The 25,991-nt window shown below is 38.8% G+C and overlaps 2 protein-coding genes across 9 annotated transcripts in view; one reads left to right on the plus strand and one right to left on the minus strand.

Annotated features, from left to right (window-relative positions):
- HIBCH (3-hydroxyisobutyryl-CoA hydrolase) overlaps positions 1-22,122 on the plus strand; it is a 38,037-nt gene extending 15,915 nt beyond the window's left edge. Inside the window, exons 7-14 of the mRNA XM_063162514.1 lie at positions 2,363-2,441; positions 6,642-6,787; positions 7,381-7,467; positions 8,632-8,690; positions 9,417-9,498; positions 13,933-14,052; positions 15,202-15,235; positions 20,124-22,122. Of these exons, the coding sequence (XP_063018584.1) occupies positions 2,363-2,441; positions 6,642-6,787; positions 7,381-7,467; positions 8,632-8,690; positions 9,417-9,498; positions 13,933-14,052; positions 15,202-15,235; positions 20,124-20,239 (723 nt within the window). The 3' untranslated portion in view covers positions 20,240-22,122. The remainder of the gene's footprint in view (positions 1-2,362; positions 2,442-6,641; positions 6,788-7,380; positions 7,468-8,631; positions 8,691-9,416; positions 9,499-13,932; positions 14,053-15,201; positions 15,236-20,123) is intronic.
- Positions 22,119-25,991, minus strand: part of C8H2orf88 (chromosome 8 C2orf88 homolog) — a 38,566-nt gene continuing 34,693 nt past the window's right edge. For 4 of the 8 annotated variants that reach the window (XM_063162516.1, XM_063162518.1, XM_063162517.1 and 1 more), the window contains one exon: positions 22,119-25,932. In XM_063162516.1, the coding sequence (XP_063018586.1) occupies positions 25,510-25,773 (264 nt within the window). In that variant the 5' untranslated portion in view covers positions 25,774-25,932 and the 3' untranslated portion in view covers positions 22,119-25,509. The remainder of the gene's footprint in view (positions 25,933-25,991) is intronic. The other 4 variants (XR_010028602.1, XR_010028603.1, XR_010028604.1 and 1 more) reach the window with 1 other exon arrangement.

The raw sequence follows: 25,991 nt of genomic DNA on the forward strand, positions 1-25,991 counted from the left end.
CTGATTTAATTACTTCTTTCAACAGAAAATTACATCTTTCAACTTTCTATTATTAGAACCTGCCATTTATTTTTATCACTCCAAAAAAAGAACAAGCTTGGAAGAGAAGCTCCCTTCATGGAATTCACACTCAAATCTTTGGTACTTAATACTCAAGCCAAAAATTTGAATCCTTAAACAAAATTCTGATTGTCAAGAAAACAAGCCAGAAAAAACGCTTTGAGATAGATGGTTTTTGTATTTTTAGATATGGGATAAGAAAATACTAATTTAAGCATTAGAAAGACCAAAATGGACATGATTGTTATTTCATTAGCTTTAGAAAAAAGGCAGAGTTATTGCTGAACATGCATCAAAATAACAGCAGGCTTTACTTAATGCAGTGAAAATATGCTGTTATGACATTAAAGAAGTTGGAAGTGATGAAATCACATTTCCATTTCATTAAAGAGTTCTGGAGCTGTTTTAGGAGTGAAGGCAGCTTTGCATTTCCAGGACAACTAAACACAGGCCCATCGCTCTTGCTGCTGCACAGATGAGATCTGATCAGTGCTCAGAGAAAGGGCTAAAGGACAGATAAGGGGTGAGACACAGGGTTTTCCCTGTGCAAATAAGATTCAGATGTTTGCTCAGATCCCATTTGCCTCCCTGGAACAGCAGTGCTTCGTGTGCATACATTTGGCTTAGTTCCTGAATATAAAATTGAGTTTGGTAACCACTCACCCTATGGGTGCATTTCTCAGGAAATTAAACTGGAATCTTAAAAACTTCATACATCTATATTGGAACCTGAGAGTGGCAGATAGTCATTACACAAAGGAAACGTGAAAATGTTTTCAGATTTAGGTGTATCACCATAATGGAATAAATTATTTCTTCTTGGGCAGAATTGTAAGAGAGGCCAGGGAAGGGTGAGAAGAAATTTACTTTATATTAAATTGAGAAAGCTTTTAAAAATTTTTGACATAAAACCCAACCAAAGATCTCTGTAGATAAGCAAAGGAAATAAAGTTCTACTCTCACCTTAAAAACCTTAAATATATATTGCTTGTCCCAGGGAGTATAATCCAGTTAATCTCACTGTTTTTGATGGGAAGTATGAAATACTGTGAAGATATTTGTGAAGACTAATAGCCTTAGTTGGGTCAAGTGCCCTTTTTCTAGTATTTGAACAATTAAAATTTTTATTTAAAATGTATTATATCCTCATCAGACACTGGCTTATTTTGGCCAATGATTTTTAAGATGTTTTAGTTTTAACATGAAACATGGATGGCTGGAAGGTCTGAGTAAAGGGAAAATTAACAGTGAGGAAGGGAATTAAACTGAAATGGTGGAAAGGATGAAAGAGAGAATATTTGTGTGAAGTAACTACTTGTGAATTATTCAGCAGAGGGTCTTGTCTCCAGATAGGATCAAACACACATTTCTATTGACAAGAATAATGTAGGTAACCTTTGAGAATTGAGACCTCAATATGTATGTTGTGGTTGTACTCTATAATCTAATCATTCTTAGATTACATTGAATATTTTATTTATCAGTCTGCCTCTTGCAGATTTATCTAAATTAAATTTATTTTATGCAAAATGATTTTTTTTTATTTGGGACTTGCTGCTGCTTACTACTTAAATGCAAAAATATGGCATAGACAACACCAGAAACTCTTCTGCTTTTGAGGGAAGGGTTTCATCATGACAGGCTGCTAGAGAATTGTGCTAGATACTCAGAAATGTGAGTTCTGTTACTGACTTGGTGAGCACGCCAGCCCAGTATAAAAAATTAGTTTCTAACCATGTATTTTGAATTTGAATCAATAATGCTGAAGGCTTTTTCTGCTTGAAATAATTCTATGTTTATAATGTAGGTAATTATCACATTAGAAGAATAGTTAATTATTAATTATTTTGAAAGTATTAGGATGACAACTTTGTGAAATTTATGTATTTTTCAAAAGTATTGGGTTTTTTTGGTGGTGATTTGAAGTAGGTGCAAAAATTATAGATGGAGTAACATTAGCAAAAGGATGTCAACTCCCTTAGTAGTCCAGTGGAAATAACAGAGTCACTCATGGCTTTTTGAAGTTATTCTCTGTATGACTCACCCATCTTTCAAAGCACAGAAAAAGCTATTTCAGCCAAATGATGAAGATATGATTAGTGTTTGAACCATAAAAGGCCTTTTAATATTTTGTTGGGCTGCACATGGTAAATCTAGTATTATTTAAATTGTAAAGCAAAGCAAGATGTATGCTACATAGAATTATTATTTTTATGGTTATTTTTATGATTAATCATTACCATAATTGTGGTTATGATTATTTTTACCAGTAATTTTATAACTGTGTCCTTTACCTGTATAGGGAGTTGGTGTCTCAGTCCATGGACATTTTCGAGTTGCTACAGAAAAGACTGTTTTTGCCATGCCAGAAACAGCAATAGGTAAGTGTTTTAAGAAATTATCACATGTTAACATGTTTAGAGCTTCACTGTTTGTGTCATCAGGGTGAAATGTCTTTGAATGCTTTGATGGTAGGGAAGGAATTTTAAAAGGGAATTGGAGATGATCATACATGGAAAGTATTTTCTGCTAAATTACCAGAAACTTCTCTGTGTTCTGGGAGTTGATCATTGAGCCTCTTAACTGTGTAGACTGACACAAAGGCTGGCAGGATAAAACCATTTTTTAAAAAGAACTAAAGTCTTGCTACAGATGGGGGCAGATAAGTCTGAAGCTCCCAGTGCAGGTACACCAGCTTTACCTTAGGAACTCAGTATGAGTCAAACTGGGTGTACCACAAGCTGCTCTGCAATTTCATAGAAACAGATTTTGGAATTCCAGCTTTTCTTGTAGATTATTAATGTAGACCCATTACAACTGTGCAGAGATTGTGCCTAGGCAAGATCACAGTGTCTTCAGTGTCACCTTTTTTTTTTTTTGTTTTAAACAGCAACATGTACCTTGTGTTTTCTGATGTTTGATCCTACAGTTTCTTTGTCACTTCTGACAAAATTTCTTTCAAAAAATAAATGTATCCTAGAGCTACATAAAGATACAGGTATGGCTCAAGAAAAATGAGTCAGATTAAAGGAAACTCTCCTGATGCAGCTGTCAAACACAATAAAGCATAATAAACCACCCAAATGCAAGCAAGCTCGTTACCATTTTAATTCCAGAGCGAAATATGAGAGCAATTCCTGCTAGCTGATAAATGTAATGTAATTTTTCTGAACAGGTAAAGTTGGGATGAAAAAACCAAAACTACTTCAGCCCTCCAAGTATTGTTTTATTGCTGAAGAAAAGCTTAGTAAACTAAACTTAAGCTTTAATATAACACGAGTTTTCTAAGCTCTGAAGTTAATAATTAGTTGATGTATATGAAAACCTTTTGATGTTAACAATTTGTATTTTTTTTAACTAAACAGAGGTTCATTGGTGTATGAAATTATTGTAATAATAAAAGCACCTTCCCTTTCTTGTTCAAAGGGAAAGATATGAGTAGTTTTATATTAACAAGAACTATGTACTTTACACAGATTTATTGTGTTGACAAGGACTTATTTAAACAAAAATAGGCTGTGAAGACGTGAAGGAAAAGCTTAGAACTTGCTTAGGAAATAAAGTAATTAAACCCCTTTTAGGATCACTTAGAAGTAAAACCACTGAAATCTATTTGGATTTAAAGGCTTAGCTGTTTTGATCTCTGTGGGGTATGTTTAAAATATCTGACTCTCTAGATACTGTATTGTTTTTTTTCATGTGTTCATTTATTTCAGTAGGCATGACACCTTTGCTGTGAAATGAAAACAAAGCATTCATCCAGCTGCTCTGTTTTCACACAATTATTCTGCATTTGTACAGCACCATACATAAAGGGGTATAGATAAATATGCCACTTAGCAAATCGAAAGAAAAGGCTGTTCAAGACTGTAGGAGTTTGCCATAGATAAGATAAAGCCCTGGAAAGCAGCGCAGAAGTAGGAAGGTGTAGAAAACCACTGGTGGGGAGAGCAAAGGATGGAAGTATAAGGTATGGGCTTTGGGGTGAGGTTACACTTATAATGGATACTTCCTTGCATATCCCTGCTAAGTTTTTAGCTTTCTAGAAGTCAGTACTAATAAATTCCCAACCCTCTCTGCCAGACAAGATAAGAATGTAGCAGCACTGCCTTTCTCCTGCCTGGGAAATGCAGAGTTGCACCTTTGGGACTACAGCAGAGCCTGTTCCATCTGTGTGAGAGCAGACTGCAAGTCAGCAGCACAGGCACAGGCTCATGGCCTGGGCAGCCCAGCAGCTCTTCTCTAACTTCACTAATTGAAAAATGATTGCTAAATGCTAACAAAAAACCCCAAAAATCAGGCATGGAATACATTAAGAGAACCTCAGCAGCAAAGAGAAGCATGTGAAGTTTTACTGAGAGAAGAGCAATATGTAGAACATGAACAACAGGAGTAAAATTATAAGAGGAAAAGGAAGACAGGAACATTGAAAAGGATACAGTAGAAGCTATAGCAGACTATGCAACCATGTAAGTTTAAAGTGGATTAGGTAGACCTTCAGTAATCCTGTTTGTAAATTCCTTAATTAAAGAAACCTTCATTCAATTTAGGTTTATTCGCCTCTAAAGCTACTTAAGGCTAATCAACTTCACAGTTTATTTAGAACTGATTTCCTGTGTATAGCCAAGTGGAAGGACACTATGGATCCCAGTAGAGAGATGTTTTTCCTCTGGAAATGTGCTGGAGTGTGGGGGAAGCAGTAGTCCACCATCAGTATGATTTGAAGTATAGCAGAAAGTAAAAAATATTGTTGCTATTGTTGTTCTGGTGGATGGAGAGAATAATGTAATTGCCTTTTTGCTTTAGAGGGCATTTTTAAGATAGGTTTTGCTTTTAAATGAGGTTGGGTTTGGTTTTTTTATTGCAGTAGAAGGATATCCAAGGGGAGACAGATGAATAGAAACATAAAACTAAATAGAAGTCTTGGCATCACTGTTGTGATAGCTCAAGCTGAGAAGGTAAAATGTAGAATAGACTATTTGAGAATGTGAGTACAGATAAAAAAAAGGTAAGTGATGAATTGGAGTTAATACAGCTTAGGGCTTTTAAAGGGTATCAGCAAGGCATTCAGCATTTCAGAAGAGTTGTATGTCTCAGTGGCCTGGGAGATGAGGGATAAATCAATTAATGACAGCAGACACAGCAGTGGGAATTGAACACTACAGCTGTAACTGATAGGCAGTGACTCCTAAACCCAACCTTTTGATGTAGTAGAAGCAGCAGAACAAAAAGAAAACCAGGAGGGAACCAGAGTAAAAAAGCTGAGATGGGTTAGATATTGAGATTGTTAACTGGGAAACACTGAAGAGCAGCTGTCTGAAAGAAACCTCCCCTTGTTGCATCCAAGAGGGAGAACTGTTCAGGGACCACTAATTCCCCATGTCTCAAAATACTTGGAACAGGGTCTTTCTGTAATACATACATTGACTGTTGTGAACAAAAGCAATTACATGTGAGTGAAAAATTACCATCTTCTATCAGAACCCCATTTAAACTCCTTAGGTACAACTGAATTTTCCCAGTTAATATCTCTTTGGCAACAGCCTTACAAGCTTCTTATTGCTCATTTGTATTCTGTTTTATGTGTTTTCATGAGTCATTTGATTCATTCTCTGAAATGCAAAAAAAATTAAGTCCACCACACCTTTAATTTCTTCAGAAGACTACAGTTTCATGAATGCACCATTGGCATGATTTCAAGGTAGTAACTGGACCCTGCTTTTATGCATTCAGATTTCTGAAACCAAGACTAAATACTGAAACCAATCTCAATACTGAAATCAATAGCTAAACTAAACTTTTTTCAAGTTTAAGTACGTTTAAAAATATGTCTAAATTTATTTTTGTGAGCAATTTATATAGCAGAAGGTAGATACTTTCCAATACAACTTTTAAAAGTATTTAAAATTCTAGTCACAGCTTTAAATTCTTTAAAAAATTACCCTAATCTGTAGATTTTAAAAAAGTATATAAGAGTGTTACTAAACTGGAGAGTTTAATATTATTTTTTAAAATTAGCTTAGTCACAATCCTGTCAAAGAGCCAAGTACTAAGTCAGCATCTTGTGCCTCCACCTTCAGGAAGACCCTATCAATATTGTCGATCTATTATTGAATTCTTAGCCCCAAAATTTGTTCAAACTAAGCTGTGCAAGAGGCACTTCATCAGTGTTTAATATTTTGATCATAATAAAATATTTCATTGAAAAAGCAGCATTCATTCTGAGCTTGCACAAATTATTTCACAATTCTTTGGGTCACTTCTATTTCCTTGCTGAGAACACACTTGATTTTTCAAGCACCTAAAATTGTCTCAAGTTGTTGGCAAATAGAATAAATATTCTTCTTTGGTATATGTTTGTGAAGTATGTGCCAGTGGAAGAGATGAAGTTTGGAAAGTGTTCAAGAGTTTGCTTTTAGGAAGGATTTTGATGCCAGAAATGTCAAGCCAAGTCAAGGAGAAATTTGGACAAGGTTGCTGTGCCTATGTAAGGAAGATGAAAACGAGACAAGAAAAAATTGCTGCTAGTGATGATTAGTACAAGATCTCCCTTCACTTTTGTTTTGTGTTGTTTATTTCAGGCCTTTTCCCTGATGTAGGTGGAGGATATTTCCTGCCAAGGCTCTCAGGAAAGATTGGCTATTACCTCGCACTGACAGGCTGCAGGCTGAAAGGAAGAGATGTGCTAAAGGCTGGCATTGCTACACACTTTGTAGAATCTGAAAAGGTAAGGTGCCAGCAGTGCTGGCCAGGGCACAGCCCACAGCCACATGAGAGCTTTGGGGTTTTTGCACCCCAGTACCTGGTACCAACACCCCTGTCTGCAGAGGTACACTCCCATCAGCTGCCTGTGCCCTGCAAACAGGCATGGTGGGACACTCTCAAGCTGTCCTTCTAACACTTGCCAGCTGGTGACAGCTTTGCTTGAAGGAAGGAGCAAATGGTGCTGTTTTTACAATTCCACTCTTGGAAGGGCATGAGCTACTCAGCAGAATGGAGCTGCTTAAAAAATTGTGCAGTTTAAACAGCAGTGTATGAAACTAGAGGTTTATACAACTGCAAAGTTTGCTGTGAAGGTGACACTCCATTAAAATGGAGTTCTTTGCTGGTCACTGCAGATATAATTAAATTGGGGTAGTTCAACACTGACACATGAACTCTGTCTCCTTGTGTTGTTAGCTTTGTGCTTCTTTAGGGTCTGTCAGAAAGTTGGGGAGGATGAGGGAGAGTTTATATATGTATATCCTACTATTACCACAGTAATAACCCAAGCAGTGTGTTTTGTTTTACTTACTTGTAATTAAATCTTATTTTTAACAGCTACCTGCCTTGGAGAAAGACCTGATAGCACTGAAATCTCCTTCAAAAGAAAAAATTGCAGATTTATTGAACTCTTACCACATGAAGGTAATCTGAAATTACTGAAATCAAGCAAAATTGTTAAATAAATGTAGACATTATTTTTTTATCCATGTTACTGATTATCTTTTTCTATGTTTGAAAAGAATGAGTTTGCAAACTCATTGCACTCTCTCCATAATACTTGTGTTGGCCCCATGTAACAATGGGCATGAAAATAAAAGGTTTTGCCTTCCCAATCAGTGGCTATTTTAACTCTTTTGATGTGCATTGCAGTTCTCTTTCAAAAGAAACCTCTAGAGTCAAACCAGTATTCAGTGTTACTCAGTCAATTACTCTGCTGTTGTTCAGCTTTAAAATGAGCTGTGTCTACTCTTGTTATTTCTGTTTTGTAATTACTAACTTCATAAATAAGATTAATTGGAAAAATAAATGGGATAAGCTAATTTACATCATAGCACTGATTATTTTGACAAAACAGAATGCTGTGCAATAGGAGTGATTATATGTTGCAGTATCCTGCTTTACAAGACTACACTGAATGGAAAAGGAAACTGTATTTTTAGTTATCAGAGCTGAAATGCCAGGGAACCTTTTCAGCTTCAGCTGCTGTTCCTGAACATCTGCTTATGTCCCAAACCCCTTAATGCCAGAAGATGTGAAACATTTGACAGCCTTCCCACAGAAGGCCAATGGATCTATCACACACTTTGTATGTCTAAATAAAATTTTGTTAAATGATACAGAAAAGAGAAGGAAGGGAAATGCCTTTTTTTCCCTTGGTCATTAAAAAAGCCTAAACATAGGCCTGTATATTTTTAAAGAAAACGAAAGGTTGTTTTTGAAAACAATCTCTGATTCTTGAGTAGATTTATCTGCACTGAATTTCTTCTGTGCATTGCACAGAAGTGTTTTGATGGAATAATCAGAATTACTTGTGTACAAGATAACCACCCTGACAAATGTGCATCCATTGTAGCTCAGACAAAGCACTGCAGTATGAGGCAACATATTTAACATTCACAGGATAGTGCCCAGTTCATATATACACACTGCAAAATTTTAATTCATTAAAAATTGCACTGTCTTATGAACATTAGGTGTTCATTTATGATACAATATTTCTGGAACACAAGTCACTGAAATTTTTTGTACTGATACACTTTTCAGTCTAAAATAACCAAGTAAAATACGTATTTGCTTTTTAAATAGTGCACAATTGATCAAGAAAAGGAGTTTTCACTTGATGAACATATGGAGAAGATTAACAGGTATTCAGTAATTTTTCAGATTCTTTTATTCTTGTGTGTAGAGAACATGAAGTTAAATCTAGTTACTTTATTTCACAGATAAGGTGAGAGAAATCACCTCCAAGTTTAAATAGCATTTTGTCTTTAGGGAGCATTATCTGGAGCTAATTAAACATTTCACCCATCAGTACATTAAATACTTGGGCAAAGTAACCTGATTCATAGCCAGTGGCACATTGAAATGAACATTTTCTGTAGATATTGGATGGGAATTTGTGAGAGTAACTGTTCCATTGCACAGGAAATGTAACCTAACACATTTACAGTGCTCATTGGGTAAAGGCCAATGATAGCTTGGAACTTAAGGAAAGGAGAAATAAATGAGAGTGATAAGAAAGAGCTAAATCTCTGCAAGAAGGATGGCAGTAACTACATTTAGAGATAAAAGATGCTGACAGCAAACCAGCAGAATGGAGCTGATAGCTAAAGATTTACTATGTTATAAAAGCACAGCTAAGACTGATGGTAGTAATTGAAGTTTATAAATAAATACCAGAGTTTCTTAGTAAGTTTTATTGAAATACTAGAGATTTGTAAAGGAAAAGGAGATGCCTGAATTACTTGAAACTGAGCAACATGGAAGACATTGCTAAGAAAAGCCATATCAGCTGATTATGCTCTGTTTCTAACATCCCTTCAAAGGTAAAACAGAAACTGAAGCAGCTTGTTAACTGATTTTTCTTCTAGTCTTTTTTCAGCAAATAGTATGGAAGAAATTGTTAAAAAGTTAAAGCAAGATGGTTCTCCTTTTGCCATGAAGCAGCTAGAGGTAAAGCCTATGTCATTTCTGTTAGAGATTTTAAGTCTGGTTTTATGGTTTTATCCTTTTTTTCTTATCATAGGGCAGATTTTAGTTACCCTGTAGGGCTTTGGACTGAGAGCCTCAGGTTCTCACTCACAGTCCTGAGGGATTCTCAGTAGTTCTACTCAGACAAGGGTATTCCTCTAAGATCACACAATGTGAGCACCATCATGTGGTGCATAAAATTGTAATTTAGTAAAAAACCCCAAACTCCCCTTTCTTTTCCCCTCCCCACAGTCAGGGGGCTGTTGGGAACAAGTGTTCCCTTTATAGCTTCTCATTATATTGCCAAGGCTTGGAATAAAACAGTGCCAGAACAGTGTTGTTGGTTTTCTTCCATTCCAGATATCTCATTTGGATAAACAGCAAAAGAAATTTATAATCACAAAGTATTTTTTGATCTTTCTTATGCATTTCTGAGTGTTGGATGTAGTCACTACTTAAAAAACATGCAGCAGTGCTACACACATAATTCCTACTTCAGCCTCAAGAGCAAGCAGCAACTTATATTAATGTATAAATAATGTGTATATTTTCTTTTGTTCCTTTGAAATATCTTTGTTCAGATGACTTGTAAAAGTTTTGTATGGAGCTAGTGAAATATTCCAGTTGGATAGAACTGAAGTATTCCTCCAGCAAAAGGGTTGTTTTAACTTTAGTTACAGCTCACAGAAGAAATCCTCCTTTCATAGTAAAATAAAACATCCATCATCTCTGACTTTGATATGAGCAGAAGGAATTTTATAAGGTAGTATTCACATTAGGCACCCTGTCACTTTAAAAAAATTAATTCAAAATGTAACACATTGTCACTGGAACTATCAAACAGTTTGTGAGAAAGGAAGTTCTGAGACTATTTTTGTGCCAACCAGTACATCTAGTACACTGCAAGAAGTTTAGCATATGTCTTATAATAGCAAAATTGAATACAAGGGAAAGCTGTTTTTTTCTCCTACTACTACAAATTTCATCAGATAAAGCAATCAAATGAATTGGTGCCAGAATAAAAATGTTATCTGTTCATATTATATTGATTAGGTTCAGTGGGTGTTGAAAACAACAAAGAATTATTTGTTCTTTTTCCTTATTATGATAGTACATTTCTTTAAGAGTTTTAATTCAGAGCTTAAAACTTAAGTTATCTATTGATGACTAAGTAGGGTCATCTACTTCAAAGTTAGGATTCTGTGTAACTGATTTTTTAAATTCCCAAACAACAACAACAACAAGGGCTATTTTGTTGCTTCTTCAGTCCTCATATGTCTTTAATAGGACTTTATAACAACTTTTTTCTTTCATGTGATTCACAAATGAATGTCCTTGGAGTTGACCAGAGTTTCAGAACAATTGTCTGTTCTGTTCATGAGATAATACTGTGCTGGTATGACTTGCTTCAGTCCATGCAGAAATTCGTGGGAAAAGCCCCATGAAACAAATCCCACATTTTCTAGCAGATGCAAGACTTAGTGTGAACAAATACTTAAATTTCAGAGGAGTTTCTGACAGCAGACATGCTGTGCTAAGCAGTAGGATTGGGCAAGGTTGTGAAACCAAGGTTTCACTTTAGTGTCCAGGTACAGGAACAACAGCAAATCCACCTGAAAAATATCATATCAGCTGATTCAGTAACAGCAATATCTATGGTTATCCTCCTTGTTTGTTCTTGTATTTATAATATGTATAAGCAAGCCTATGGAATAAGCCCTAACTGAAATTTTAATACAAATATCCTAATTTGGAGGTCCCACTTGGTGCACCCACCTTGTACCTTGGATCAACAAGGTTAATAAAATGGAACTCCTAGTTCCACAATAATCCAGTTATGCTGTGAGCCATGCTATCCCAAGTACCCTGTTCTCATTGACCTACAGTACTCCTGCTTTTTACTTTCAAAACATGCCTGCTTGGCAGGCTGTCACATACCTGATACTGAAATATTGTGTGAAGAAGAATATAAAGTTAAAATTCTACTTGAGAATGACTTAGTGATTTGCATCACACTTTGAACTTACACTTAAAACTCAGTAGTTTTCAAACCTTTAACTTTGTAGTGCTAGTTTGTTTTCAGGCTTTACATGAGCCAAAAAGCTTTAGTCTGAGGGGCAGGTGTGCCATTTCTAGTGGGAGGAAGTAAATGCAAGGTCTTAACCTGAAAGGCATCAGATACTTGACTTGGTTTTCACATAAGTAAGTGATGGATGTCTTCATCTATTGCAAGGGGAGTCATGGACCTCTGTGAGGTTTTGGGGTTTTTAGTGAAGGAAAGTCACCATTCCCACTTTTATGCTTGTAAGGGAATCTGCTGTGTCAGTGCCACTTAATTCAGTCACCTTCTGTTAGCATTTTGTTGGTGTTCAGTCTACTGCAAATTCAGCTTAGAGCTTTTGGGATCATTGTGTCAAAATCAAGATGGTTTGAAAGATACTGGAATAGATGTCAAATACCACTATGAAGACTTCTTTGCATTTTAGTACTCCCCACTCCAGCCTATCCTGTCTCTTTTTAGGCTTGTTCCCTAGCACCAATCCCCTCCTCTTTGTACAGGGAATGTATTTATAGCTACACTGGTGACTCATATTTCTGCAATTACACCTACCCATTTTCCTGCCGTGTTCCTCTTCCTCCAGCTTGATTTCTGTCAGTACCTCCTCCACCTTCAGCCTCATTGATATGCCAAGATAACCAGTCTAGTGCATCTAGTAGCTGCCTTAAGTGCTGTTTGCAGATCTTCCCCATTCCAGTGCTTGCTTTGACCAGAGCTTGCCATGACCATTTCACCTCTGGAGCCATCTGGCCATACCATGCATGGCATTTAACCTGGTCTGAGCAAAGACTTCCTAATCTAAATGACAGAATGTGGAACTTAGAGGAGGAAAGGTCCAGCTCAAAGATGAGGCCAGCAAGAGCATCATGCAGCAAATTAGGGGTCAAAGTTAAAAGCTGCCACCCATCTAGAATCTACACAGTGATGTAGTTGGAGGTACAGCAGATCTCTTAATCTGCTGAGTCTCTCATTGTTGGAGAGCTTGACCAGAACTGAGGAACTGTTGGCACTTGGAGCCAGTGTTGGCTCATTCTTTGCCAGCCTCTCTCTCAAGCACAGTGATCACAGAACGACAGAGCCAGTGCTTTGAAGGCACAATTCCACACACTCCTGCTTGTGTAGCAATCACATGTTTTCCAGCTTAACTAGGCAAAATGGGTCACTGCTGTATCAGCTGGTGTCTGGAGGGATGAAGAGTAATTGGGAGCTAGAAAAAAAATGTTGCTGCTGATGACTGGAAACCTGCCATTTCAGGCTGTGGTAAGGAGCCTAATGTCTGCAATGAAAATAATGTAAAGAGGCAAATCATACCATCTGCTGCTTTTTAATAGTGATGAAAATGTCCTAATTATCAGGAAGTGTCTGTTGTACCATGAATGATACATATCTTTTATTTGGCTTTACAGAGAAGGGAGGATTGTGTTTAGAGTAAGAAAACAGTGATAAGCAACAATAAGATTTAGCTCCTTTTCCCCATAACCCCATGAAGCTTTAAAGCTCAGTTCTTTTCTCTTAACTAGGATTTTTGTCTTTCTCCCCACTTTCCCCTGCTGTTTACTGGTGTGCAGTTCACCAAAGGACACTCCTGAGAGCCAGATTTACAGCATTTGTTTGTGTGCTTTACAAGAATCCTGTCTGTGGCACAATATTTATAGCCTGTGCTTCAGTCAAAAAAAGGCAAGACCTCCAAGCTTCCTATCAGCAGAGTAATTTAAGGCTGAACTACTTCAGTATCTGTTAATACTATACAAGAAACCTGGATAAATATGTTTGGTTTATTCTAACATTTTTTTCCACAGATTTCTTCTTTGCATATCGTTTGGTCTTTGCCAATGATGGTGAAGCAATGACTTAAAGTTGGTTGCCAATCTCTCTATTGTACCTTACTACTCTGTTGTACCAAATAAAACTTACATGCTAAGCAATACTAATATCACCTACACCTAATAAATCTGGGAGTAATTCACACTAAATATATATATGATATCCAAAACCAAAGTATAATTGCTTGTAACACTTGCCTTCACTTATCAAAGGATTCTCCTTGAAAATGTCTTTCAAACTACAGTAATTTCTCTGGCAAGCAGTAATTTTATCTCAAATGATGGGACCTTAGGAGTTCTAGGTTTTCCACAAGTGATGGCACACATCCCAGAGATCTTGCTGATCAAAGCTTATGCAGGAAAGTTCATTTAATGTGACAGCTTGGTGGGAGGGAGCAGGAGGAATAGGTGTCACAGAGGGAGCTCAGGGACAAGAGAGCCATCATTTACTTCACAAAGTTTAAAATGCACAAAAGAGACTCTCAAAAGTGTCCACATTGAAGAAAATAAAAACAATGTTACTGTCTTCCCCAGACTATTAACAAGATGTCACCCACATCTTTAAAGCTGACTCTCAGACAGCTGAGAGAAGGAAGTTCCATGAGCTTGCAGGAGGTGCTCCGGATGGAATACAGACTGAGCCAGGCATGCATGGTGAGCAACAGCTGAGCCCCTTGTCCCTTCCCAGCCACAGGGGGGAAAAAGGTTTATCAGAGACTAAAAGTTTTATGTAGATTTCATCAAGAGTTTATAGGTTTTAATTTTCAATATTGTCTTGGTGTGTTGGTGAGGCTGTCAGTTTTTTGATTCATGTTATCATATGGAATGCAAAGGACACTACGTTAATGATGGCCAGGCGGGAGTGTGGAAGACTTCAGTTAAAAAACATGAAGCATTAATATATAGATATTTTCATATTTGGATTGTAATTTTAAAACTGGTGTTCTTGAACAGGTTTTCTCTTCAAATTACTTAGCCCTCAGTGCCACAGTTCCCAGCAGCAGGGTGCAAATAGTTGTTTATCACTGCCTTTGAAGAGTGTTGTCTATGAAAAATTTATCACAGCAAGAGATTTTAGTGCTATTTGTACTAAGTGCTGAGGACTTGGATAGCATATGAGAAAGTGATCCTTGCAGTGGAACAGAGCTGCTAACTGAATTACCTGAAAAAATGCCTTACAGGGTTTGCCATGGCATCCTTATTATATTAGTTTTGGCACATTTTAAAATAAGGCTTTTATGTGTCCAATTAAATTATTTGTGACAGTCAAAGTAAGTACTTAAAGAAGTGAAAATATGTCTAATCCTGATGTTCTAATGCCTGACTAAAACTAAGATTGTGGCTCCATTACTAATGAAGCATGCTTAGGGATTTAAGTGTTACATTACCCTTCTTTAAAAAAGAATTGGATGTTTACAGGATTCCATTTCCCTGTAAAGTGTTCCACATAGGCAGAATACATCACAATTCCTGAAGACTGGCCTTTCTCAAAAGAATTTCTGGTACTACACACCTTAGCCTCATTATGTGAACCTCTTTAGAAAAAGATCTGAGGTGTTACACAGAGAAAACTTGACTGTGGCACAGCTACAGGTCAGCAGACTGATTTTAAGAGATGTGGCTGCATTTAAGCAAGAAGATACACAGCTCTTTAATAAGTAAAGACAAAGTAGGCCTAGAAAAGAACAGAACAAGTGGGATTTAACTGAATCTTGAGAACTTGCATTTCAAGCAGAAAGGATAGGGAAAGATGGGATAAATAGAACCTGTCATGTTACAGCTTTCTTTTTTATAATCTTTCAGAAGGGCCATGACTTCTATGAAGGGGTTCGAGCAGGTAAGTTCCCACACCAGAAACACTCCTCAAGCTGATAGCACACACATTCACAATTGTGGTGCTTCTTTGGAAATTACTACAAGTGCATGCAGCAACAGCCCAGAAAAACTTCCAGCTTTTTTGCCTATTGGACTTCTGTGTGGCCAAAATTTGTTATTGTTCCAAAGCACAAGAGCCGTGTTGTTTCCTTTGTGCAATCTCAGTTCCCTAACGTTGTTTATCCACCTGGTTGCACCATTTCTTTCACCTTTAACATTGACATTAGTGAGTAGCTGCATGCATCACTTGTGTCCAGGTTTAATGTTGCCACAGAGCTGGTTCAGCCAGCTACACAATGCTTTGAGACTCAAAATCAAAAACAACTGTTTGTATAGAAAACTGTTAGAACAAAGATTTACTTTCCCTCCTGTCCAGAATGTCTCTGAATGGAAGTGTCTTACTACTAAACAACTATATATGTAAACTTAACAAAAACTAATTCAGCATTTTAACCATTGGTCAAGAGAGGTAGAGGTAAAAGCAGAGCAGTGGCTCAGCAAATTCATCCATGGGACAGACTTGAAGCCTGTCCTTGATCCTATTGCTGATTCACTGTGCAGTTTTTCAAACCCAAAGTCACATCTGTTGGGAGCTGTAGCAATTATTTATGTACTGTTCATCACGAGATGAAATACAGCACAGGCTTTTTCCAAGGAGCTTACAGTACAAGGCATTGGGATGGATAACTTTTGGTTGGACTTTTAATTCACACATGTTACATCCTCAAGTATTATCACCTCCTCCTCATTGTTTTATATCTGTCTTTATAAAGCAGCTTGAATTCCACTTGAGGTATGGATATTAGTTAGAATGGCTGCTATTAGTAACACTGTACTAAAGATAGCCTGGGGTGAGAGATGCAAAATTTATTCATACAGCATGGGGAAAGTTTCTGACTTTAATTAATTAGTCTTTAGCACTCATTAGCAGACACTCCTTTGAAGAATTTACCACACATGTTGAGAAATGGTTTTCATTATGTTGGTAATGGGTACCCTAAAAATACTGTTTCTGGGATATATTCTACATCAGCAAATAAGCTGCTGAAATGTAGTTATTCAGGAAGTGACAAACTCCAGGTCTGAGAGTCAGAGGAACACAAACTGAATTTCTCCTTGCAAGGCACAAGGTCAGGAAACCATCTGGGACTGCAGTACAGTACAAAGGCAAATCCCTTGTCAGTATGGCCAGGAAATGCACAGACTGCTTGTAAAGAGAGAGGCTGCAAGAACAGCAGTTGGGAAACTTCTCTTTTCTACAGGATGATGTAGCAAAAGTTTAACTATATCAGGAGAAGGGAAAAAACAAACCCATCAAAGATCTAACTGCACTGAGGGGATTGCTCATAATGATAATTTGTTCCTGAAGCACTTTTGTTCTCTGCTTACTGCATAGATCTTGTTCTCAGATTTTCACTCTTAGCATTGTTTCTCTTGTTGCAGAGGAGTGTAGAATCTGACTCAAAATCACTTTTGTAGTTTGGTCTAATTCCATAAAAATCATTATCCATCAATGTGCTGAGCATCCTTTTTAACAGGAAGGGAGATTATTAAGTACCTCACAGGACCAACCATTGTGAATAAAATTGATAAAAGTATTAGGTATCAGCTTTCTCTTTCCTAAAGCCTTACATTACAAGCATTTAAGAGCCAGTTCTTGACCCCTCTGTACCACAAAAAGATCTACCATCAACAGAAGTTGAGTTACAACAATCAGATTTTAGTTGAAGAATGTTTCTCGGCAGCCAATGGCCACAGGTCAGGTTTTACTAATACCTTTCATCTGCTTCAAACCATAATTTTAAAAGGCTTTCTAGGGAGTAGTTTTAAAGCTTTTTAAACCTGCTTTGACCTGAGGTCAAAATTTCTTTTTTATTTTTAGCCAGTTTTCTTTCAACCTGAAAATCTGCTGTGGCAGTCTTCCCTGTTTAATCACTCCAATCACAAGAATCATAAAGAAAAGCCAAAACTCCTAAACTGTAAAACACGTGGATCATATTTCATCAGCATTTACCTATAAAATGGTAATCGTGGACTTGGAACACATTAGGTATCAATTTTTCACCTTGATTAATAGAACAATATGTCAACTAAGAAATGCATAGGTCTGGGTAGTTGCCAAGAATTGTTTTTCAAATCTTACTGCCTAAGAAAAGTGGTCACTTTTGGAGTCAGTGCTCAAACACATCCAGGTAGGATACAATCTCAGCAGCAAATCTCAGGGACAAATATCTGTTAATTCACCCTCCTAACTCTTTGTGCAGGAATGTGCACTTGAAATGGAGCTGTAAAGGTCTCCCACATCTTGCTGATGCTGCAAAGATGATATTTGTGTGCAGCTTCTGCCACCTCCCCTGCAGGGCTGGCAGATGTGAGCTGTACCCTGGGCACCCCAGGGCCCTGCACGAGCTGAGAGATTTTATGGCAGCAAACAGAATGTCAGGGCCTTGGAAATAGCAGAGTTTAGACTGTGCTGGAGGAAGCCCAGCAACAGAGCACTACCTGAAGTCTGGTAAAGTCACTGCTGCTGAACAGAGGGGTTTGGGGGTTTGGTTTAGAAAGGTGAAACACAAGATCAAACCCTTAATGTCTGTGCTCAGTTACTTTTATCATAATGAATTCTCTTAGCCTACCTTAGAAGTCTTCAGAATTTCTGTTTTCTTAATGATTGATCTCAGGCTGGAGAGATACAAAATGTAAAGAAGTCAGTGCAGAAAGGGAATATTTTCATGGTTCTACTAGAAAACAAATATTTTGACTCATGCAAGATTAAAGACTCCACTAGAGAGACCATTAGGAGCATTGAGTTTATCCTCCAGAGTAAAACTGGCCACAGATCCAAACAGAAAGATGGACTTGAATAGACAGCAGTACCCTGGAGTGGAGAACTGGCAGCACTTACTGCAGCATGGCAGAGGGGAAGCTGTACTAACAAACACATGGACACTTTTTCCTCTCCAAACCATCTCTAGTCAATGTTGACTCTTGTGGATAACATTTAGACTGTGAACTTCAACTAAAATTGAAGAAAAACTGTAGATAATTTTTATTCTAATGGAATAAACATAGTTGATTTGGGATAATTACATCTTTTCACCCAAGCCAATCAGTGTTTTCAGTGCTCAGAAATACCCTGCAAGATCACAGCTTTTCAGTAAGTTACCCAGTTGAACATCACAGTAAAAGCACTCTTTTACAGGACTCTTCTTCTAAAGAATTGTCCTCATAGATTCTGTTTTCAGTGGAATTGCAGTTTCCCATACAATGGATTACCTTTTACAATTTGTTTCTAAGGAGTCCTTAGTTCCCTGTTTACAAGTAAATAGGTGCAGGGCTCTGATTTGCCTTTCTCTGTGGGGATGTATGCCTGTGTATCTTCAGCTACAGAAATAGTAATTAGTGCCATTGTCATTTGAATTGTGTGTATTTTCTAGCCATTTTCAACCATTGGTTAAAGACAGAAAAGTTAAAGAGAAGCTTTCAGGTCATATTTTTTTTTACTACAAGTTGGTGGGCAGACCACAAGGCCTGTTTTTTTGATAAGCACAGTCTCTAGGTAGGTATTCTTTTAACTGAACACAACATTCCACCCCCTTACACATTCCTCATCTTGGATATTTCTAGTTCACTCAGTAAGAACAAACTAATTTAGAAAAGCATAGCAACTTACCCAAAAATAGTTGTTATTCTTGGAAATATCTGTGAGTGTCATAGTTCACCTGCCTTTAGAACCAGCCTCTTCTAAACTCTTTATCAAAAAGCAAACAAATAAAAGCCACTCTCAGGAGAGAAATTGGAAATGTACCCCCTCTTCCTGCCCATCCTCTCTTATATGCTGTGGGCTGTATTGGTCAGAAGCCTCCCCCAGGCCACAGGTGCATCTCCAAATCAGGTGCTGATCTCACTCATCTGAAGGGAATTGGTAATCAGTCCATCCTTGGGAGCCACAGTTCTTACAGCTGTTCTTCTTTAAATGATAAAAATGTCACATTTTCAGTAGCACCTTTATGGGTTTCTTTAAGCCTGAAAGGTACCTGGAAGGATGCCCTGGAATTTCATTAATACTAGTAATTTTTACACACAAATTAACTCCCTCTTGTTTTACTGTTTGCTAATGCAGCCATTGCTGACATGCCTTCAACATTCCTGTGACACAGGGAATGTTCTTTGGGAATTGGCATTTTCTTGTTAGCCTTTTACATGTGATTCACTCGGTGATGGTTTTTATCTCCAGTGCTGTATTTCCCAGGCTGCAGCATAAAGTCTGTGTACTGAGGTGATACAGATTGTCACAGTTAAATGTACCCAGGCCTCAGCAGCTGTCAGTATTTACAAATAAACACCCTCAGTTCCCACAAAGACACCCTGCTTTACTCTCTCCTCGTGAGTTATTTCATTATTAATGTGATGTGTTTAAATTAGCTTTAGGCACTTAGCACCACTGAGTCATCTCCTGTACTCTCCCCAGAGTCAGATTTTGCACAGAGGTGTGAAAGCCTTGTCCAAAATCAGCCCTGTGAAGTGCCATTTGCAGGCTCCCATGAAGTGCAAGTCAGCCACGAGTGGCAGGTCTGACTAAACCACTCATTTCAGGGCTGTTCCTTCAAATCTTGGGCTGCTCTGAAGGGATTCACTGTTCCTTGTGACAGGGACATCTCTGGGCAGGTCACAACTCAGGAACTTTGATTAGAGTAGAAACATCTGTGTTACAGGAGCTCTGCCCTCTCCAGAGCACACACATTTGTCTCCCCCATGGAATCACTGCAGTGATCTGTCTTGCTGCAATCTTAAGTCACTTTAATTGGAGGAAGTTCATGAGTAACTTTGGTGTTTCCCTGTTCCCCTGGCAGTGCTGATTGACAAGGACCAGTCCCCCAAATGGAAGCCAGCTGCTCTAGAAGAAGTCAGCGATGAATTTGTGGACAATTGTTTTAAACCACTGGGAAACGATGATCTCAAGCTGTAAAGAACAAACCTGTTGACATCTTACCTATCTGCTTAGTTCTGTGATACCAAAATTAACTGCAGTGTGATCAATTTGGACAAAACTTTTTAGCTAGCTGAGATTCACAAGTCTATTTTTCTTTCTTTTTTTTTTCTTTTTTTTTTTTTTTTTTTTTTTTTTTTTTTTTTTGCATTCAGGAACATTCTCTGTAATGAGAAAATAATTGTATCTCTGGTTAATAATGGGAAAAATCGCTTCAAGGCAAATTGTTATTTTTACTGCTTTACAGAGTGATTAACATTTAATTTTTTGCATCAACTCTTAGTTTAGGAAGAGCCCTTGGGCAAAAGAGCACAGTTTAAGGGGTGACCTAATAAGCAAAAAGTAAAGAGACCTTTTGTGTTCTTTGCTTTGTCACTGATCTGGTAAATTGGGATTGTGCCACAGATTCTTCTGTGTACAATGAAAATAAAATATGGTTAAACCTTTAATGCAGTCAGAGCTACAAAGGAAAATGCAAGACAGAATCCATGGTGTTAAATATCCTTTTAAATAAAAGCTCAGACTGATATACTATTAGTCTGAGAACAAGAAATTGTTCTATTGATTAAACACTTGTAATTTTTCAGCCTTGCTGTGTGATGTAAACATTGTTTCAAATGTGGTAATCTTGCCAGAGCCTGAAGCACACTTCTCTTTGCTTGCATAGCCCACTTTTTAAAATGTCATTATGTCTGATTCAACTGCATAATCAGTATTTCACCATTTCAGAAAATTGCTGGTTTTTCTTGGTCTTACAGTGGTGAAGAAACAAGTGCCTCAGACCTTGCTGTGAACACCAAGCAGCAATTTCCAGTGCATTAAAGGTGGTGGGGTTCTGATGCTGGTAAGACATGAAGTTACACAACAGAACCAGAACCCCTTGATACAAGTATTTGTGGGAGGGAGATAATTTTGTCTATTGTATGCAGACAGCTACTAATCTTTCTTCAACATTACACCTTCTTTTTTATGCTTCATCAGAGCACATAGCAGTGTTTCTTCCTGCTTACTTCTACACTTACAGGCAGGTCACAAGTACAAATTCTGGCTTCTCTGAAGAAAGAAAACTTCTGTTCAAATGCCATAGTCAGCAGTGGGGAATGAAAAAGTCAGAGCTGCAGCAGAACCATTGTGGAGTTTTCAACATTGGGCAGTTTTTATGACCAGCAATGGTCTGCAATGGCTTAAGGCTCCTTCCTTTCTAGGAGCTGGTGCCTGGAAACAAAGTCCAGGAAATTCAACTGCCAAAAGTGACTTTCAAAAAATCAGAGGTGAGCCAATGGAGAGCTAAATCAAGAAAAAATGGCACCTTGCTTTGGCACTAGAGTCTCGTAAGATAAAATTATTAAAATTTCAGCTGTGAGTTTATGTTACTGTGGACATACTTGTTATGGGACTGTCCTTGAGTTTAGTTCCAAAAGTAATTGAGATTTCATTAAAACCTCTAGATAAGTCTGAAAGTGTCACAAGACTTTCTACCTCAAGCTGGTCCCATAAGAAGTACTCCCCCTGTATTATTTAAAAATTTTATATGTTTTACATTAATAAACAATTGCTATTTTTAATTTATTTTTTAAAGATTGGTTATCTTAATAATTCCATTATTTTTGTATAAAAGGAGCAATATTCAGCCAACTATATTAAATGAAAACCACAGTAATTCCCAGGGAGCAGGGATCATGGCTCCTCTGATTGTACAAGATCTTAGGAAGAAGATACTTTTGAGTTAATAAACTTTGACTTGCATGTTCAAATGCTTCCAGAATTCATGTGAACAGGAATTAGCCCAAGCTCAAGGTAACAAGATCCTGTCCAATCTTTGCAATCCTGTGTTTTTTTCAAATAAAAGGCATACAAGCAGATGGTAAGTTGAATTTTATTTGGTCCACAAGAAAATATTTTCCACAAAAAATATTGTAAAAATATATTATAGTGTGTTTTATTTGGGAATACTGATGTGCCTTAGTCCGGAAATGTCAACTGTACAAAGTTGTGCTGCAGTTAATTTTTTGAACCATTATTAGCATATCAAGTCAGTCACATCATACCCACTCAGATTAATCTTGTTTCCTGGAGAAAATATAAAGCAAATGTATTTTTAACTCCTAAATAGAAGTAAACAGTTTTGCAGAGTATGCCAGTCCCAAACTGGAGTGCCTTTATTACACAAAATGAAGTCAAAGAATCAAAGGTAACTTAGCTGGAAACCCACTGTCAGTGGCTATAAAACTCTAGCACAGCTTAGCATAAATTTATTTTGGTGAAGAAGTCTTTATTTTTACAATGTATTAGTATTGTGCCTATTAAATGTACATACAGCAGAGCTCTGGGGAGTTATCTCCCTCCATCTCTTACCACACTGTAGCACTGCACAGATTTATTTTCTATTAAGGGTAAGTGCATTATTTATAAGGACAGCATCCTGTAAAAGAGATGATTTTCCTGGTGAGAAGCCGTCTCCCTGTTGTTTGCTTTCCATTTGCTGCGTGCCTTCCCTGAAGTGCCAGTGTCGTGGAAAGCATCCTAAAGCAGCTGGAATTGGAGTGCCAGTGTCGTGGAAAGCATCCTAAAGCAGCTGGAATTGGAGTGCCAGTGTCGTGGAAAGCATCCTAAAGCAGCTGGAATTGCACTTGGGCCACTCTGGAGCTGCTGGAATCTTCAGGCACCAGCGAGGGCCGAGGTTGGTGGCTGCAGGTGAGGGACTGGCTGGGCCACCAAGCAGCTGGTGCTGAGTCACCCCGGGGGCAGCTGTGGGGCAGGCAGGGCAGCAGCCACCCCACAGGGCAGGGCAGCATTCCCAGGGGCACGTTCAGGGTGCCTGGGTGACCCTTCCTCTGGGAAATGCCGAGTGATGGTCACAGGGGATGCTCTGGTGGAACCTCAGCTGTGCTGTAACTCTCTCTGCCTGCTGTTGGACTGTGCAGTGGCAGCCTGCCAGCTGGGAGCTGCTCTCAAAAGGGCATCTGATGTTCCTGAAGAGTGGCAGGTGCTAAGGCTACACACAGAGGAAGGATTTGAGACGTGGCAACAGGAAGCACTGCAGCACCTCACTGCCTGTGAGTGCCTTGTACAAGGGCCAGGGCAGACCCACCTCAGGGTGCTCTGACAGCGAGTGCAGCTTTCTGCCTGCCCCTCACCTGCCTGCCCAACAATGGCTGTGCAGCTTTGGCTTTTTAATTTTATTTACTATGGTTAGCAGTGTTCACATTCTCAAGCCCACACTCGTGTTAGAAAGTTTGGCCCTTTTGTTTATTTTTTGTAATAAAGCTTTATTTTAGCTCTAATAAGAATATTAATATTTTTTAATACTGAGGTTAAGCAATATCCAATTGATATGTACTGACTTGATTTGTGTTTTGGCTTTGCTTTCTAACTCCCACTAATATATGGAGGTATTTTAGAGTAAACAGTATGATCAAACATGTGCTGTAGAATTTGAAGGAGTGTCACTTATCAGGAGAATTTAAGTGAACCATAAAGCCTTAGTCCCACTTTGCAAATGGCTTTGAAGACAACTACGTAACTTCAAAGAGGACGACATTACAGCATAAGCTGATTTTGTTCCCTTTTCCAGCAAAAGCCTGAGAACAGCCTTAATAGCAGGTCACTGGGAATCCAGTCTGGTCCCTGGGATTTAATGGCAGCCTTGTGCTGTGTCACAGAGAAGCATTTTTCTCCCTCCATTCCTGATAAAACCACTTCCCCATATAGGTTAATTTCAAATACCTAAGTTTATGTCACAACATTTGCAAAACAGCTCAAATCATAGACTGTTTTTCTACAGCATTTGACATGGTCCTCTTTCTGCTTGCTTCCCATTGCTTGAAAAATCATGCTTTGGATCATTTACTAGAACTATGTGTACCTTGTAAAAATAGTAACAGCTTTAGCCAGTATGGAAAGCATTTCTCTATAAAATGAAAACAAAATGGAAAACATTTTGATCTAGGAAAAATAACTATGTCTTTTCTACTGGGCATCACAGAGAAAGGAACAAACAAGTGGTAAAAGCCAAGCTGTTAGAAGGCCTTCACTTTGTATAAAACATCAGCAACATTGTACCTTTGGGATGAATGCAGCAATCCATCGGTGTCCTGATGTGTGGTGCACTGTGAGTGCAGTGGCTCAGGCTGTGAGCCCTGGGCAAGCAGGGAGCTGTGTGGGGATGCCCTGGGGAGAAATGCAGCCCCTGAGCTTTGGGCCTGAGGCTTGGTCCCCAGCTCTGCACTCAGGGCACTGCTCAGGGCTGGGGCTCCTGTGGCTCCTGCTGGCACTGCCATGGACAGGTTTTCCCATGGGGAAGCAGCAGCCTGCAGAAGCTGAAGGAAGGTGTCCTATCCCAAGGGTGGTGCTACAGAGTGGAATTGCAGTGTAATGCAGGCAGAGCTGCCGTGAAGCAAACTGTCCTAAAGCACTGCCACACCTCTGAAGGTTCCTTTCACTGGTTACCAGCAGCAGTGTTTGCACATCTCTCTGGGCTACAGTAAAACAACAAAACCAAATCCTTCCAAACTGGCACCCTAACACAAAAAAACCCCAAACAAAACCAAAAAACCAAACAGCTTTGGTCTGAACACAGCACCAGATGTCATTAACCTATCTTACTGCAGGGTTTTAGAGACAAGCTCTCAAGCATTTACAGAAGCATCTGTTAATGATAATGCACTGCTTATCGACACTGGCACGTTTCTCACTGGTTCACTTCAATGGAAGGTGAAGAGCATCATCATTCAAATGGCTCCCTAAATACTACTGGGGTTTGCAAAGCACTTCCCATCACCTTCATCATTTTGTGATTTTACAGATTTGGTTAGGTCACAGAATCAAAAGTAAAATTTATGATAGCAGTAACCTTTGCTACATGCACACCTTGATTTCACTTTAGCAAAACGCAGACAAATCACCAAGCACAGAGAGTTCATCTCACCTACAGACAGACCACTGATCTTTTATGCAGAACACAGAAATAATCCACATTTTGTCCTCTGTGGCAGTGCTTGCAGAGGCGCAGGGCAGCCACAGTCTTTTCATCCTCCTTTTAACGCTGATTTTGCTCACATCCAACACATACGAAGACACAGTACACTCAACACACGGCTGACAAGGAGTGACACTCAATGGACAGGTTCTACTGCGATCCAGGTGGTTTGTTAGCAATCTAGGCTGAAAGGCAGATTTCTCAGGCTCTCCCTGCAGACACCTCCCCACGGCGGTGCCCAGGGGACAGCAGGGGCTGTGCTGGCAGAGGCTCAGGGCACGTCGCTCTCGATGAAGGGGATGTCGCTGTACTTGCTCTCGGTCACCGCCCACTGCTTGACCGCCTGCTCCAGGATCTCCCGGGAGAGCCGGTGCGCGTAGTCCAGCACGGCGGCGCTCGAGGGGCCCTTCTCCTCCGCCTGCACCGCCAGCAGCGACGACTTCTCCCCGGCACAGCCCTCGCCGCCTGCCCCGATCCGCTCATCCTGCACGGCGTTGGAACCTTGGAAGGCAGCCTTGGATTTGATGCATCCCATGGTACATTGGAAAACGCAGCTGCAAAAGTCAGTTCAGCAGCATGCTTGGATAACCTGGAAGTGGTTCCCTTGTTCGGTGCGGCGTCGCTGCTTCTTGCTGGTGGCTCCAGTTATTTTCAAAGAACAGCACATCTCCTTTTGTGCTTCTTCTGAGGAAATCTGTCAAAACAGTGTTTCATATAAAGGCAATAAATACGTTACCGTTCTCAGTGAGCTCA

Source organism: Melospiza melodia, chromosome 8 (genome assembly GCF_035770615.1).
Source record: "Melospiza melodia melodia isolate bMelMel2 chromosome 8, bMelMel2.pri, whole genome shotgun sequence".
Lineage (NCBI taxonomy): Eukaryota > Metazoa > Chordata > Aves > Passeriformes > Passerellidae > Melospiza > Melospiza melodia.